The sequence below is a fragment of the Nicotiana sylvestris genome, chromosome 6, assembly GCF_000393655.2.
Source record: "Nicotiana sylvestris chromosome 6, ASM39365v2, whole genome shotgun sequence".
Classification (NCBI taxonomy): Eukaryota; Viridiplantae; Streptophyta; class Magnoliopsida; order Solanales; family Solanaceae; genus Nicotiana; species Nicotiana sylvestris.
The window spans coordinates 209186377-209205138 of NC_091062.1; the positions used below are offsets into that span (position 1 = coordinate 209186377).

Consider the following 18762-nt stretch of genomic DNA (forward strand, 5'->3'; position numbering starts at 1 on the left):
AAGGGCGCTATGGTTAAAGAAAGGGGATTCGAATACCAAATTTTTCCACAGGGAGGCAGTTTCAAATCGAAGGAGAAACTTCATAGAGTCCTTAGTTGTGGATGGGGTGAGGATTGAGGGAGAGGAGGAGGTAAAAGGAGCGATAGTGGGGTTTTATGAGAACTTATACAAAGAGGAAGTTAGTTGGAGGCCGACTTTAGGGGGAATAGAGTTCAACCATATAGGGGAGGAAGACAGTGAGTGGCTAAAAAGGGCTTTCGAGGAGGAGGAGGTGCACGAGGCTATGTCGAGTTGTGCTGGTGATAAGGCCCCCGACCCTGATGGTTTCTCCTTGGCCTTCTTCCAGCTCTGTTGGGACACCATCAAGGGGGAGTTGATGGAATCCATTGAATACTTCCATGTGAATGGTGTTTTTGAGAGAAGTATCAATGCTTCTTTTATTACTATTGTGCCTAAGAAAGAAGATGCATCTTCTATCAGTGACTACAGGCCTATTAGTCTCGTGGGGAGCATTTACAAGATTATTTCTAAAGTGCTTTCCAATAGACTCAAGAAGGTTTTTGACGTGTCTGGTTCAATTTCCCAGAATGCGTTTGTGGAAGGTAGGCAGATCCTGGATGCCGCTTTGGTGACAAATGAACCTGTAGACTCCAGAAGGAAAAATAGAGATCGCGACTTACTATGCAAGTTGGACCTTGAGAAGGCTTTCGACCATGTCAATTGGGAGTTCCTGGATTTCATTATGATGCGGATGGGGTTTGGGGCAAGATGGAGGGGATGGATCAAGTTCTGCATTTTTCTTAGTCAGATTCTCTGTCCTGGTTAATGGTAGCCCATGTGGTTTCTTTAGCAGCTCCAGGGGTCTCATGCAAGGAGACCCCCTATCCCCCATGCTATTCATTCTAGTGATGGATGCTTTGAGTAAAATGATGGATCGAGCGGCGGGCGGAGGCTTTTTGAGAGGATTCTCAGCCCCGATCGGGGTGCCCAGTGCCCGAAGAGTCTCTCATTTTCTCTTTGTGGATGACACCCTGATTTTCTGTGATGCCGATATGGATCAGTTGACCTACCTGAAGCAGGTCCTACAGTGGTTTCAGATAGTATCAGGTCTCAAGATCAACCTCGGCAAGTGTGAGATTTTCCCAGTAGGTGAGGTTGCTAACATCGATGCTTTGTCTTATGCTCTCAGATGTAAGGTGGGTTCCCTTCCCACTACTTACCTGGGTCTCCCATTGGGCGCTTCACATAAGGATATTACGTTTTGGAATCCAGTGATCGAAATGGTTGAAAAAAGATTAGCAGGCTGGCAGAAACGGTAAAAGTACCAAGACGGAAAGGAAGTGCTCATTAAAAGCACTTTATCGAGTATGCCCACCTATTACTTGTCCCTGTTGCAAGCTCATATGAGCATCACAGAAAAACTAGAGCGGCTTCAAAGGAATTTTCTTTGGGATGCAGCAGATGGAACTAGAAAGTATCATCTAGTGAATTGGCAGACAATCACTATCTAGTGAATTGGCAGACAGCCACTTCCCCAAAGAAGTAGGGTGGACTTGGAGTAAAAGATCTTAGGGTATTCAACAGAGCTTTGTTGGGGAAATGGCTGTGGAGATTCGGGGTAGAAGAGCATGCTCTATGGAGGGAGGTCATAGTAGAAAAGTACGATTCCATGGGAGGGGGTTGGAGGACCAAGGCAATCACAACACTTTTCGGGTGTGGCATGTGGAGGAGCATCATGAAGAATTGAGAATCCTTCAGTGGCAACATCTCTTACAGGGTGGGTGATGGAAGATAATCAGCTTTTGGAATCATAGGTGGTGTGGAGAGGATATTCTGAGGGTCTTTTTCCCCCACGTCTTCAGAGTTTCAAACCAGAAGGAATTGATGGTCCAACAGATTCGTAAGGAGCATGTAGGGGGAGGGGGGTAGTATAGGACCTTTCATTTAGAAGTAACATGCAAGATTGGGAGATTGCGGAGCTCCAAGATTTATTGACACTATATGGGCAAGACAGGCCTCAGCCATCATGTGATTCTTGGAGATGGGGTTTGTGTGGCGATTGTCTGTTCACCATAAAGTCCTTTTACCAGAGTATGTTAGTGAGAGAGGAGGCCTCGTTTCCGTACTCCTCGATCTGTATTCCTAAGGCGCCTACGAAGGTGTGTTTTTTGCATGGCTAATGGCGAGAGGAGTGATTTTGACTGCTGAGAATCTGTGAAAGAGGGGAATTACACTTGTTAGTTGGTACTATATGTATAAAAGCTCAGGGGAAAAAGTTGATCATCTTTTGTTGCATTGCCATGTGTCCTCAGCTTTGTGGAAGGCGATCATGAACCTTTTCAGTGTTCAATGGGTGATGCCAAGCACTGTAAAGGAAATGCTATATAGCTGGGCTGGTTTTCGTAGAAGAAGAAAGAAAAAGGCGTGGAAGTTCGCCCCGTTAACTCTAATGTGGATAGTTTGGGGGGAGAGAAATAGGAGAGCTTTTGAGGGGATTGAGTCTCCTTTTTCACATCTTAAGAATAGTCTTTTGTCTTTGATCGCTTTTTGGTGCACTCATATAGCCCCTATTTGTATGGAAGATTGGGCATCTTTTGTAGAGAATCATGTTCTGATATAAATTCTCTACTTTTTGGTATACTTCTTGTATACGGGAGTTCTCTCCCTTTTGATTAATACAATTTACCTTATCAAAAAAAATTACCATGTGGCATTAATTTTTTAGGGAGAATTAAAAAATAGTCAGATTTACAAGTGGTCACCAAAAAAATAGGCACAATTTCAAAAGTAATCGAAATTTAGCCACTTTTTATGTAAAGATAAATCTAAATGAAAACACCGTTCAAGATTTGAAAAATATTCCAGCATAATATACTGGAACTCCAATGGTATATTATGCTGGAAATATACCGGTTCAGCATAATATGCTGGAAGTTCATACATAAGTGCTCCAATCTCCAGTATATTATGCTGGAACTTTTCGTGTGTTGGAGTTCCAACATAATATGCTGAAAGGTCATACACATGTGCACCAATCTCCAATATATTATGCTGGAACTTTCTGTATTGCAGCAAAATACTGGCTATTTTTCAATGACTTTGTAAATGCTGGCTATTTTTCAATTACCAGTCCAAAAACTGGCTAGTCCGTGCTATTTTTACAAATTTTTAATCTACATGTTATTAAACCGTAGCAGATGAAGTATTAAATTTAAGTCTAAAATTATAGAATTTTTTTCTAATAAAATCTAGTCATTGGATAAAGTGAATGATAGAACCTGGTGAACCACTGTGCACTTTGCTCACCTCATATTGAGCACGGGCCTAGTCACTTAACTAATCCACTAGATCAATTCTCTTGGACTTACCCCATAAAGATTAGCTCAATGTGGTTATGTACTGGATACATGCCTATTTTGACAATTCTTGTTCTCAGGTTCCTTTTTACTCTCCATTTGCAGATTCGAGAGGGCAATCTAAACATCAATGAGGAAGGTGTATGGGCCAAAAATTATCCTAGTTATATTTGGGCCACGTCGACATTAAAAGACCTTCGAAGGCTGCCACGCGTCATCAATATGATTTCAACAAAAGACGAAGATAAGGTCGAAGTGACCTGACAAAGGACGAATGCTAGATCGAGGAGTCATATCGAGGTCCTTAACAGAACAATAACAGCTAGTTTTAGGGATAAAACTTTAAAGAGAATATTCCAATGAATATTCTAGAATCTATACTATTAGGGTTTTATGGCTCATGTTCCCTTATAAGTAGTTATAGAAGGGGATGGGACACTTGTTGTAAAAGAACAACACTTTGATATTCTCTGAAGGTTCTTATTTGATATACATACACAATATACATTTTTCCAGATTTGATTCTAACTTTTCTTCCACGATCCAAGAAGAATATTAATATTCAAAGGTTCATCAATCACTTATCATTGTCAGGAGAGATATCAGCGAATCCAACCCTTTTTCGGTTATCTCACTCGCATTTATTTACATAAATACCATTATATTTCATTTATTACTATTGAATGTTGTCTTTTTGTTCTTGGGTCATTAAATACTGTCTTTGCTGCATATTTATTATTATCCGGCGGCACTTGAGCCATTTTGCCACGAAATCAGTCAAACGGCCTTTTGGATATTAATATTAGCTAAAATTAACCCTATTCTATTAGAAAATCTAATTGTTTAAACCTAGATCTAAATTTTAGGTCAAACAGATGGATATACTTTGTTTTTGCACCTGAAGTCAAGTTACATGAAGCAAGTCCTCATATGTATGCACTGACATATACAAATCTGCAATGCTGTTTCTTTACCTTATTGCCTCAACTGCTTGATTTACTTTTGCCATGTTTGTCATAAACTTAATTAATGTTCTGGAGAAACCAAAAGTATGTCTGTTCTTGTGCTCTTTGCATAGGCTCATTTACAGGATTCACAAAAAATGACAAGATTTCATTAGAATATCAGTTGGTGTACAAGATTTCCATTTACTTTGACATTCACTGGTCAAAAATATTGTATTAATGTCAATAAAAAGTATTGTATCTTTCCTGTTTCCAAAATTACAACGGGCGTTGTGGTGGTGACTATAGATTGTATCTCTGTACATTTAGTATTCACATTCTTGCTGGATAGTAGAGGCCAAAATATGCTTGAATATTGAGGTGGAAACCACAGCTGAATGGCATCATCTGTTTCCGAAAATAGTAGTATGAGTTTATCTTGGCATAAAAATTTCAGAAACTATTTGAAAGTAACCTTAGTGAATGCTTCTGGAAATCATTACCTTGCCAATAGGTACTAGTAAACCAGTGCTTGTTGAAAGTAATTCAGGCGTTTTACCCCTTACAGCCATCGTGCGGTTATGGTACTTTATCTGATTGGTTGTCAGAAATGCCGCGTCTTACTTCCTGAGAGATAAAAGGACATAGAACAGCTTAAGTACATGTAATTTCTATATGAATGCATAAACATAAATATCCTTGAACATAAAAGGAAGCTTAGCGTAGATAGCCAACCTCAGTCACTGCTAAGCTTTCTTGTGAACTTGTGGGACGTGAAGTAAACCGACCTCTGCGTCTATAGTCTAATGCAAAATCTTTTAGTCGTTCCAATTCAGGCAATATGTCTGAACCGAGGTCTGGCCTGTCCTTCCTCCTGAGTTCGCAACATTTCAAAGCCAATTTAGCGAAGGATAGAGCCTCCTCCAAGGGCCAATCATTTACTGATGGATCTAGTATATCATCAAAATTTCCCTTTTCAATTGACCTCTCGACGTGGTGTGTCAATCCCATTGGAGGCCTTGCTGTAATTATTTGTAATAACATGATACCCAAAGAGTAAATATCTGATTTTGGATTCAGCATCCCAGTCTGTTGGTATTCTGGGTCAATATAGCAAAATGTCCCAGCAGCTGATGTCATGATAAACTGAGTGACACTATCGGAGACAGACGCTGGAACCAATCTGGCTAAGCCAACATCGCTAATCTTACTTTTGTAGTTAGTATCCAAGAGAATATTAGCAGGTTTGAGGTCTCGATGCACGATGGGTTCTGGTCTTGATCGGTGAAAGAAGTGAAGGGCAGCAGCAATCTCCGCAGCTATCCTGAAACGAGCAGGCCATGGTATAGGAGGACTTCTGTTTTTACAGAACAACCTGTCCTCTAAGCTGCCATTTTCCATATATTCATAGACAAGGCAACCATACTCCGGACAAGCTCCCAAGAGGAGAACCACATTTGGATGTCTCAAACGGTTTAGAACATCAAGCTGCAATAAAAGGGACCTAATCGTAATGGATTTCCAAATCGTCTGCTTTATCTGTAACGAAAAACATGGAAAAGTACCTCTTGCTGAAACTGTGTTTGTCCCTGTGACATGTCTGACCTTAAAACTTTAATAGCAACTGCAGTGTGATCCAGATAGGCTTTGTACACTGGACCATATCCACCTTCACCAATCTTCTTTGAATTGGAGAAGTAATTTGTTGCAGCTTCAATTTCGTCAATTGAGTATCTCCTATAGGGAATTGTACTGCAGGCAAATGCATCTTGTGCTTTCTTCATCTCTTCTGCTTCATGCAGAAATTTCTGTTCTACACGCTTTCGCTTCTGAGATTCCAATTCTGCTATTTGCTGCGCCATCCGTGCTACTTCTAAAGCAGCCTTGCACTTCTGCTTCTCCTTTTCCACCATAGCATGTGCAGCCACTTGAGCCTCCTTGGCTTCTTCTAATTTGCATGCCTCTTCTGACTTCAAATGATCAATCTCTCTTGCCTTTAAAAATGAAAAATAAGTTTCATCGATATGGTCTAAAGTATTTATTATGAATAATGAAGATAAATACTTCATGTGCTGATAAAAATATGTGACTGCCAAATTCTGACCTGTTTTCTGCAAGTTTCATTGTACATATCCAGGGTTTGCTTCAGTTCAAGTTTTAGCCTTTTCATTTCCTCCTCCAACTCTGCCTGCAATGCATGCAAATATGAGCAAAGACTAGTCAGTTGATCTATGTTAGCTGCAATCTTTCACGTCACGTAATGGGCAGTTTTTTGTAAGTTCAAGGACACTTAAAACTTAATTATCTTATGACATGGGCAAAACCGTAAAACAGATCGGCCATATGGGTATTTAGTATAGTTTTTAGGAACACTATGAAGTTTTACTATCGTAAAATAAACTGAGTACTGATGCTATTATCTACTCATGGGATCCGTGGTGAAGCCAGGAATTTCATCTAGGGGGTTCAAACTTGAAAGAAGTTAAAAAAAATTCGATAAAGGGTATTCAATATATATTATATACTTCTAAAATATAATATTTTATCTATATATACAGTGTAATTTTTCGGCTATGTAGCTTCGCCGCTGCATGGGATAGTCATTACCAAGGAAAACAGAAAAGAAGTTCAAATTTAATTGGTATTGTGATTCTTTTGTCCAATGCACAACTATCTCCTAGCTATACATGTCCATTTGGACAGATTTCTAGCAGAATAGCTGCTGCGGATTTCCTAAAAAGCAAAGAGTAGACGACAACATTGTTGCGGAAGCCAAATGTATAGAGTGTGAATAAGTTACAACTACTATACCAAAAATTATGACAACCACCAAATAATAAATAAGACAATAAAGCAATAATAAAGGGAACACCAGAATTTACGAGGTTCGGCTAATTTTGCCTACTCCTCGGACACAACCAAATATTTTATTCCACTCCAAAAATACAAGTGAAATAATACTAAAGAGAGAAGATACAAATGCCTTAAACAGATGAGAAGGCAAATGAGAGGTGTGTTTCAATCCTAAACATTAGGCCTTCTTTTATAGGGGAAAAATCCCCCCAAACTTAACTCCCAACCAATGTGGGACTTTGGCATTTTGCCAAACTTCAACAAATCTCCACCTTGGCAAAATTCCACATTTTCAATTCTCTCTCAATAACAAATTTTGGTTGTGTCTTCATCTTCAATCTTCAGTGTTCAACAATGTTGATCAAATCCAAACAATGTTGAAACTTGACCGCAGTCACCACCTTTGTCAGCATATCAGCAGGATTCTCTGTAGTATGAATTTTCTTCACCGTGACTCCACCTTCTTCTATGATTTCTCGTACGAAATGATACCGAACATCAATGTGTTTCGTCCTTGCATGATAAACTTGGTTCTTCGCTAATTGAATAGCACTTTGACTATCACAAAAAATTGTGATACCTTTTTGTTCAACACCAAGCTCCTTTAGCAATCCTTGAAGCCAAATTGCCTCTTTCACAGCATCTGTAATAGCCATGTACTCTGCCTCTGTTGTAGACAAAGCAACTGTTGACTGCAAAGTAGACTTCCAACTAACTGGTGCCTTTGCAAAAGTAAACACATAACCAGTAGTTGATCTTCGTTTGTCCATATCACCCGCAAAATCTGAGTCACAATATCCAACTACAAACTGATTGTCTTCCTGCTCAAAAACTAACCCGACATCTACAGTATTATGAATATACCGTAGAATCCACTTCACAGCTTGCCAATGCTCCTTCCCTGGATTGTGCATATATCTGCTAATAACTCCAACAGCTTGTGAAATGTCAGGCCTTGTGCAAACCATTGCATACATCAAGCTACCAACAACATTTGCGTATGGTACCTTTGACATATACTCTCGTTCAGCTTCATCCATTGGCGACATAGTAGTACTTAGCTTAAAATGGGAAGCAAGTGGAGTACTAACTGGCTTAGTCTTGTCATCTATGCCAAAACGTTGAAGTACTCTCTTCAAATATTCCTTTTGAGATAAACAGAGTTTCTTTGAACGTCTATCTCTAATTATCTCCATGCCAAGAATTTTCTTTGCCTCACCCAAATCCTTCATCTCGAACTCCTTCTTCAGTTGAATCTTCAACTTATCAATTTCTTCCGAATTCTTGGAAGCTATCAACATATCATCAACATATAGGAGAAGATATACAAAGGAACCATCTTTAAGCTTGTGCAAATACACACAATGATCGTATTTGCTTCTCTTGTACCCTTGCCGCAACATAAACTCGTCAAATCGCTTGTACCATTGTCTAGAAGATTGTTTCAATCCGTACAACGATTTTTCAAGTTTGCACACCATATTTTCTTTTCCAGCAACTTTGAATCCTTCTGGCTGAGTCATGTAGATTTCCTCCTCCAAGTTTCCATGTAAAAACGCAGTTTTTACATCCATCTGAACTAGTTCCAAATCCAATTGTGCTACCAAAGCCAACATAATTCTAATGGAGGAATGTTTTACAACTGGAGAAAACACTTCATTGTAATCAATTCCCTCCTTTTGAGCATATCCTTTGGCCACCAATCTTGCTTTGTAGCGAACATCTACTTGGTTAGGAAATCCTTCCTTCTTTGCAAATACCCATTTGCACCCAATTGCTTTCTTTCCCTTCGGGAGATTGGCCAATCTCCATGTATGATTCTGATGAAGGGACTGTATTTCATCATTCATGGCAATCCTCCACTTATCTTCTTCTGAACTTTGGACAGCGTCTTTATAAGTAGTAGGAACATCATCAGCTACAATTGAGGTTGCACAAGCAACCGTCTCTATGAGACGAACAGGTTTCGTTATTGTTCTTTTTGGCCTGCTGGTTGCTATTGATTCAAGTTGTTGTTGAGATTCCTGAGTTGGAATCTCCTCTACTGGCTCTCCTTCCAGAGGGTAATCTTCATTTGTTTCCTCCTCTGCTTCTTGTGTAGGAAAAATAAATTTTCCCTCAAACTCCACCTGCTTAGAAGCACCTTCATTTTGTTTGGTATCTTCTGTTACCTTATTTACCATAGCAAATTCATCAAAGGTAACATCTCTGCTGAATATTACTTTCTTTGTCATAGGGCACCATAAGCGATATCCTTTGACTCCAGAAGTAATTCCCATAAAAATAGCCTTCTTTGCCCTTGGATCCAATTTTGACTCCGTCACATGATAATATGCAGTTGAGCCAAACACGTGCAAAGAGTTATAATCTACAGCAGGTTTTCCGTACCATTTTTCAAATGGTGTTTTGCCATCAATAGCAGCAGATGGTAGACGATTAATGAGGTGACATGCATATGTAATTGCCTCAGCCCAAAATTCTTTGCCCAAGCCAGCATTGGACAACATACACCGTACCTTCTCCAGCAAGGTCCGGTTCATACGTTCTGCCACTCCATTCTGTTGTGGTGTATGTCTAACAGTGAAGTGTCGGACGATGCCATCATTTTCACAGACCTTATTGAAATGATCATTTTTGTATTCACCTCCATTGTCTGTGCGAATACACTTGATCCTCCTGCCTGTTTGATTCTCCACCATCGTCTTCCATTTGAGAAAAATTCCCAGCACTTCATCTTTGTTTTTCATTGTATACACCCACACTCTTCGAGAAAAATCATCAACAAAGGTTACAAAATAGTGTTTCCCACCCAATGAAGGTGTTTTGGAAGGACCCCAAACATCAGAGTGTACATAATCCAAAATGCCTTTAGTATTATGGATCGTTGTACCAAATTTAACCCTTGTCTGTTTCCCTTTGACACAATGCTCACAAAACTCCAAGTTGCAAGCCTTTACTCCTTTTAACAATCCTTGATCTGATAGAGTTTTCAAGGATTTTCCTCCAGCATGTCCCAAGCGCATGTGCCATAGCTTGGTTGCTTCTGCCTCTTTGTCGTCACTGGATGTTACTGTCGCTGTCCCAATAACTGTACTGCCACGATAGCGGTACATATTATTATTCTTCCGATTAGCCTTCATTACCACTAGTGCACCGGAGCATACTCTCATCACTCCATTTTCTGCAATGATTTTGAACCCTTTTGATTCTAGGGCTCCCACAGAGATGAGATTCTTCTTCAAATCCGGTACATATCGAACATCTATCAATGTTCTGATCATTCCATCATGGTTCCTTAATCGTATTGAACCAATGCCATATGAGGTAAGAGGGCTGTTATCCGCTGTGTGGATGACTCCATATTCTCCTTCTTGAAATTCCATGAACCAGTCCCTGTTGGGACACATATGATAGCTACAAGCCGAGTCCATCAACCATATGTCTGATGATGTTGATGACTCTGTTGTAACTAATGAGAAGTCTGAATCATCACAATCAGCTACATTTGAATCCATAATGGCCTTTCCATTGTTATGTTTGGCCTTATTCTTCAACTTCGGACAGTCTTTCTTCCAGTGCCCTTTTTCTCGACAAAAGGCACATTCATCTTTGCTGGGTCTGGATCTTGACTTGGATCTTCCCTTCTTTGTCCTCGTTTGATTTTGAGGACGACCCCTCACAAATAGTGTTTCTCCTTCTCCGCCCTTCTGTTTTTCTCGCTTTCTTTGTTCATAGCTGTACAAAGCCGAACAAACTTCTCTGAGAGAAACTTCGTCATTTCCATGGAGTAGAGTAGTTTCAAGGTGCTCGTACTCATCAGGAAGTGACGCCAACAACATCAAGGCCAAGTCACCATCATCATAAGTTGTATCCATATTTTGCAAATCTGTAACCAACTTATTGAAACTGGTGATATGTTCATTCATCGTGGTACCAGGAACATAGGTGAAGTGAAACAGTCTCTTCTTCATGTACAATTTATTTTGACTGTTTTTCTTCAAAAATTTATCCTCCAGTGCTTTCCATAATTTACTTGCAGAAGTTTCCTTTGTGTATGGATATTTCTGCTCTCTAGCAAGGTAGGATCGAATGGTACCGCAAGCAACACGGTTGATAATTCTCCAATCTTCTTCTCCAATAACATCTGGTTTCTTTTCTTCAATGGCCAGATCTAGCCCTTGTTGAAAAAGGACATCTAGAACCTCGCCTTGCCACATCCCAAAATGTCCGGACCCGTCAAATATTTCGACCGCAAATTTCGCATTTGACACAATTCTTGTCATAAGCGAAGATGCCAATGATGACGTATTGTTGACACTTGATGTAGATTCTTCTTGTTTATTGTCTCCCATCTTTGACACAAATATTATTTAATAGCTGACGACACAAATCAAGATTATTTCCTTTCTGGTGTGGAAGATCAGACTAAGCTGCAACCACAGAGCATACTCAGACAGAACCTTGACTCAGTTACCAAGATAAATCTTTTCTGATGTGGAAGATCAGACTATGCTGCAACCACAGAGCATACTTAGACAGTACCTTGGCTCTGATACCAATTGTTGCGGAAGCCAAATGTATAGAGTGTGAATAAGTCACAACTACTATACCAAAAATTATGACAACCACCAAATAATAAATAAGACAATAAAGCAATAATAAAGGGAACACCAGAATTTACGAGGTTCGGCTAATTTTGCCTACTCCTCGGACACAACCAAATATTTTATTCCACTCCAAAAATACAAGTGAAATAATACTAAAGAGAGAAGATACAAATGCCTTAAACAGATGAGAAGGCAAATGAGAGGTGTGTTTCAATCCTAAACATTAGGCCTTCTTTTATAGGGGAAAAATCCCCCCCAAACTTAACTCCCAACCAATGTGGGACTTTGGCATTTTGCCAAACTTCAACAAATCTCCACCTTGGCAAAATTCCACATTTTCAATTAGTGTAATAACAAGTGTTGCAAACAGCTAAAATGGTTAGTGAATCCAAGGTTTATTCATTTTTGCCAGATCAATGGAACATATTTGAACTTACTGCATTTTGGGGGGAGACGGAGCACCTAGAAGCATCTGAAATGTGACAAGAGTCCAAATGCTCAAAGGACATATCAGAGGACCGGAAATTTGAGGAGCCAGAAAGATTACTTGAACCAGATGTAGAGTAGGATGAATTCTCTTTAGTGTGGATACGAAGATTTAGGTTATTGACTGGGCGCTGGGATGAAGGTATTAGGTCATGATCAAGGTGTCTGTCATGTAGTATTTGAATAAAATCCGTATTTGAATTCTGAGAGGAATTTTCACTGCTTCCGGGCAGTTCTGGTTTTGGCATCCCTTCACCCAATTCACCACTATGATCCAATGATTGTGCAGGAGTAAGATTCTTGCTGCCAGGCTGTCTCACTAGTTGAGTTTTCTTGATAAGTTCATCGATATTGTTAACAGATTGATGATTTGGTGAAGGAGCTGTGCTGCTGTGTTGGCTGTCCGAGAATGCCTGTGGCGTACCCTCACTGGCACTGCTGTAGTTTGGTGAAGCATTCTGGCTCACAGGAAGCCTATCCGACGCACTGCTGCTATCAAATGATATGCTCTGGCTACCTGCACCGATAAACTCAGAAGATCCTGTACTTCTCCAACTCCCCTGGCTGAAAATTTGTGTATTAAAATCATGAAATAAGATGTCAAGACATACATGCCTCATGTTTGAGACTTAGCCCCTTTTATACTTCTTTGTTTGATCCAGCATTATCAAATTTAGAAACTAATCATGAGAAGAAAAAATCTTTTGGAGTAATAAGCTAAAAAGAGTCTAGACTCTATAGTCTATACAGTCGCTTTAAACCATGAAGAATCGTACTTTCATCGACCATGTTCAGGGGCGAATGTAGCCCTATAGCAACGATTCAATTGAACCCATAACTTTCGATACAAAGCATAGATTTATGCGTAAAAATTCACTGAAATTGCAATAAATTATAGATATGAACCCATAACTTTAAGGATATAATGAGTTTAATACTAAGAACCTTAAAGGTTGAACCCATAGAGTTTAAATTCTGAATCCGCCTCTGATCATATGGAAGATTTTGTGAATATACTTACGCGGTAAGTGCTTGAGAAACTGGGGAATCTTGTGTAGATCCTGTTTGAGATGATTGGCCGGAGCTTGCTTTACTGCTAGGTGTGGCAGGTTGACTTGCTGACTTAAGTTTTAGAACTTTTCCTCTTGATATTGCATATATTGAGCAGAATTCAGGCACTGATCTGGTTAAAGAGCTTGGCACATCTTGGTTTTTAAATGCTCTGACATAGAAAGCCAAGAATTATAACTCCTTTAAATACAAGGAAAAACCAAGGAAGCAAATTAGAACTCCTTTAACAACAACAACAACATACCCAGTATAGTGGCAAACAGTCGGGTCGGGTCGGATATGGTTCGAGCCGAAAACGGGTAATGAAAAATGGATAAATTCTCCGATCCAACCCATCTTTAATACGGATAAAAAACAGATTAACCGGCGGATAATATGATTACCCATATTATACATGACTTCTTGCATATAATCACTTTTGGAAGAATTGCTAGTCTTCCTATCTTGAGGAACCCCCAATTTGATGTTTTATAAATCTAAAAGTTAGACCCATTGGTTATACATTGGTTACCTGTTGGTTATCCATTTTCTAAATGGATAATATGGTTCTTATCCATATTTGACCCGTTTTTTAAAAATAGTTCATTATCCAATCCATTTTTTAGTGGATAATATGGGTGGTTAACTGTTTTCTTTTAACTATTTTGCCACAACTACCCAGTATTATCCCACACCGTGGGGTCTGGGGAGGGTGGTGCATATGGAGACCTTACCCCTTTCTTCTGAGTATAGAGAGGTTGTTTCTAATAGACCCTCGGCTCATGAAAGCATATTAGAACTCCTTTAAATACAAAGAAAAACCAAGGAAGCAATTGATGTGCACAAAACATCCCATATTCACACAGGGTCCTTCCGCACCCTAAGGGGGTGTGATGTAGAAAGTCTACCCTAATGCAAGCATCAGTGGCTGATTCCACAGCTCGAACCCCCGAGACCCTGCTTAAAAAACCTATGAGAGACAAGTTTCTAAGAGTTCCATGACTCAACAAGTGCTCAAAAACAGGGAAAAAAGGAGCTTAAGTTTCCTGCTTAACATACTGTGGACTCCCAAAAGCACAACTAAGGACATGGAAACTAATAGAAGTTATACCTTGCTAGGGCATTCCGGGTTGAAGCGCCAACGACAATGGTGGTGATGAAGGTCTGAGTGATATACTCAGCTAATGCATGTGCAACGTCGTCGTCCTGGAGAATTACTTCCTTTGCTTGAATCTGCAATGATCAAAGTAATTACATTTACAGAATGCTCACAACTACATGTATAAGTGATTTCCAAGATATTTGGATCTTCTTCATATTTCACAACTGCATATATAAGTGATTTCCAACATGTTTGGATCTTCTCACCTTAAAATATGAAGAAAACTGTTTGTAGCCACTTTGCTATAATACCATTTAATGCTTTGTCTTCCTCACAGTTTTTAACTTAATATACAACTGATAAGGCCAGAATATCATGCTAATTGCTAGAAAAAACCCAAAATTAAACCAAACACCAAATAATGTTTAACTTACAGCTTGTTTGGATGGTTGTTACCAGAGGCAGACCGATGCTATACCGAGAGGGGTCACCGGAACCCGTAGAATTCGGCAAAAATTCCATGTATTCATGTATATGTCTTTAGAAATTAGTAGTAATATATTAGTAGTGGGCACCCTATATACAAAGTAAATTTTGATTGAATCCAGAAATGCACTCCTGACCTTCAAATCATAGGTCCCCCTCTGGTTGTTACCTGTTGTATTGTATCGTATTATTTTATTGTTACTTAAATTTTATTGTATTGTATCGTTAAATCCGTCATTACGTAACGACAAAAAATGTCACTTTATAGAACAACCGATTTGGTGTGGTCGCGTCGTTTTATTATTTTTTTTCTCTCATCTTGCCCTTTTTTATTATTAAAAAAAATCATATTTTATCATTTACCCTACCTTTTTATATAATAATATTACCTCTTATCTTACTTTTTTTTTAATAATATTGCAAGTTTATTCTTCATATTGTTGGTACATGACATCATGAAATGACGGAAAACAATACAATCTATGCAAACATTGTATATACCAAGATGATACAGTACAATACAATACATATTATACGATACATTATGAAACGATACATAACAACCATCCAAATAAGTTGTTAAAGCATCAAATCATCGATTAGCCCTTTTCGTGTTCCTTCATAATCTCCACAAAGTGGATTAGAATACTAACAAGGTTGATTTAAAGAGATCAAGCAGGGAAAAAATTGGATGAGAACAAGGTTATTACCCCCTTTCGAGCACAAATTCCACGATAAGGAAGAAAGAACTGATTCATTTCAGCCAGCGTTGGAGAATGGCCTTCTTTAGGAATCATGCTATCTGCAATGTATATGACACAATGAACAACATAATACAAAGTGACAACCAGCGTAAAAAACAATCAAATTATTACACAAAAATTAAGTTGATTGAAATCAGTTTCTAGAGGATTAATTCTGATATATACGAGAATGGGAATGCAGGTTTTCTTGGACATGAACGTGGATAAGGATGATTTGGCCATTCTTTATATTGAGGTTATCAACCGCCCATCGGACAGCATATTGGCTGTTCTTGTCTCTGTCTATGGCCACAGCTACGGTGGTTTCATCTCGGGAACTTCCACTCTTTACCATGCTATTTAAATATATGGTTGGCAGAGGGTGAATCTAGGATTTATAACCCGTGAGTTCAGAATATGTTAATTTTTTGCTTGTGTACTCATGGATCGAGCGAAGCAATGGATGTTGAATCCATTGATCCGCTCTATATCCGCCTCTGGTCGCTACCAAACCAACACGAGCACCACTTGCACCCGTTTGGTTTGGCCATTACAGGGCGGAACACATCCATGCATGCATGTGCCACCACCACCACCACTACCAAAAAAACAGAAAATTTCTTGTTATGAATATATGTGAATGTTTTTGAAAAAATATTTATGAAAAATGATATATGGAACAACAACGTTGTTTGTGATTGGGACATCGTTCTTGTTGTTTTATTCAGATCCTTCCCTTTACTTATGCATGCTCTAAGTTTTAGGAGGCTACTTCAAATCTCCACCTCTCAATATTGGTTAGTCCTTTTGTGAGTTTAATTCAAATCATAATGCCACTTGATTTGACTTCCACTAGAACAAAGCCAATTATGGAAAGATTTAGCCCATATACATTGCAGTAAATTATGTCTTATTTTTCATTTTACTATATATTTCACTTATTAGATTATATTATTTTAAATTTTAATTAACGGAATAATATAGGAGTAACTTATTTACAATATTAGTAAATAGAAGTTAAACTAAAAAAACAGTTCCAATGGATAAGAATACTTCTCAAACATATACTTAAACTAATAAACTATTTCATTTGTCCCAATTCATATTACTGTGTTTGAATTTCGAGAGTCAAAAGAATTATTCTTTGATCGTAAATTTCTCATATCCTTGTCACTGGATGGCAACTATGCCAAAAAAGAATAAAATGAATTGTTGGTAATGGTTCTCTTACTAGTTTTTGGACAGACTCCTGGTTAAACTACAATACACCACTTCGCAATTCTGTCATTGGGCCACTACCACGTCAAGCCTATACAACTACTGTCTCAACATATCCTGTACAACTACTATCTCAACCGATCTCTCCCATGGTCACTCTACTGCCATCTACTCCCTCCAGCCCCTACTCACTCCTTCAAGTCAGCGGCGGAGGCAGGATCTTCATGAAGGGGGTTCAAAAAGTTTTTTTTGTATCTAGTGGGAATTGAACTCATGACCTTATGTAGATTTTGAACCCCCTTGACCAATAAACTACACTTTTGGATTGTGTTAAGGGGGTTCAAAACTTAATATATAGAGGTAAAAAACAGATTTTGCCTTATATATACAGTGTATTTTTTCGACGAAGGGGTTGCGCCCCCCTTGCGCCCCCCTAAATCCACCCCTGCTTCGAGTAGATTTGAAAACTCCAAATACCTCCGAAAATAAAATATTTTCTGTGGCATGGACTACCCACGACAGCGCATTATCATCACTTAGGCATACTTACCACTGATACTTGTCCACTGCCTCAGTAATACCGAAAATATTACCCATCTCCTCCTAGAATGCCCAATATCCACACAACTCTGGTCTAACCTTAATATGCTCCGAGAAACCGCTAGACTGATTACTCTTGCGAACCCCCCAATCCAGTGGCTGAAACGAATCATGTTACACAACGACGTTCCCAACTCCTTCAATATCCCAAAATTCATACTCATACCTTTCTGCTTCTGGCATATATGGCTAGCTAGAAATAAAAAAGTCTTTCGTGCACATACAACATCACTCTCCTCGACTCATATACTTAACATGGAAGCAGAGTACTATTACATTGTCGTACGACCACCCTTTCTACATAATCGTATACCTCTACCTCTCAAATGGCACCCCCTAATATTGCAACTTTTAAACTAAACAGTGATGGTTCAACTAGATTGAATACAGGTCAGGGCAGAATTGGCAGGGTAATACGTGACTCGTCAGGTACCTGGCTCATAGTTTGGGACACCATATCTCGCATGGGAGTGTTGAAACTGAATTACTTGCACTATATCACGGTTTGCAATTGGCTTTTATTCATGGATACAAACCATCCGAAGTTAACCTGGATGCACAGGCAGTCATTACTATATTACAGGCATCGCATCTTCTATATGCTAATCTTATACATGATTGCAGGTTTCTATTCGTACAACTAGATGATCCACTCATACATTACAATTATAGGGAGCAAAACCAAGTAGCTGATTTACTAGCAAAAACTGGCAGTCATATAAATAGTTCAACAGGTATCACTGGCTTTGGACAACTACCACCTTTTATTTGCAAAGCTTTGGAGGACTGCCAATCAGACAAACTTTTTGTTAGAAGAGTGGCACCACTAGCTCTTCCGCCCTCCAACTGTTTGCAAAGTCCTTTTGGACAATCTTTTTATATTCCTCAAGATTTGGGATCCACTAGTAGTAGTTTCTCCCCGGTCCCCCCTTCCTAAAGGCGTTAGGAAGAGATTTAATCAGTCAGCGTAATAACTTCAATCGATAGAAAAATCTGTCTGATAGTTTTTCCTTCTGCCCAACCTCTTCCCCTATTGTCACGATCCAACATGAGGCCGCCCCCTAGGACTATAATTATGTTTCCTTATGCTCCTTGTACTATTCCACCTTAACATAATATAAATAGTTATCCTTTGCACCCAAAAAATAATGTCAATTCGGCCATTTGTACCTACCCGGGGAGACAAGTGAGGCTTGCTCAGTTGGTAAAAGCACCTCCACCTACGATCGTTAGGTCCTGGGTTCGAGTCACCATGGAGAGGAAGTATGGATACACTATAGATCCTCCTAGTTTGGGAAAAGAAAAAAAAAAAACTTA

At 39.1% G+C, this 18762-nt stretch overlaps 1 protein-coding gene across 1 annotated transcript; it reads right to left on the reverse strand.

The window, feature by feature from the left end:
- Nucleotides 1–4448: 4448 nt before the first annotated feature.
- On the reverse strand, nt 4449–16314 carry LOC104233413 (U-box domain-containing protein 35-like). The gene is made up of 10 exons (XM_070147849.1): nt 15814–16314; nt 15595–15686; nt 14408–14529; nt 13268–13468; nt 12198–12810; nt 6405–6488; nt 5866–6294; nt 5036–5788; nt 4804–4927; nt 4449–4708 (listed from the first exon to the last, which is right to left on the reverse strand). Exons 1-9 carry the CDS (start codon nt 15980–15982, stop codon nt 4880–4882), a joined length of 2511 nt encoding a protein of 836 aa, XP_070003950.1. The 5' UTR covers nt 15983–16314; the 3' UTR covers nt 4449–4708; nt 4804–4879.
- Between the last annotated feature and the right edge of the window lie 2448 nt (nt 16315–18762).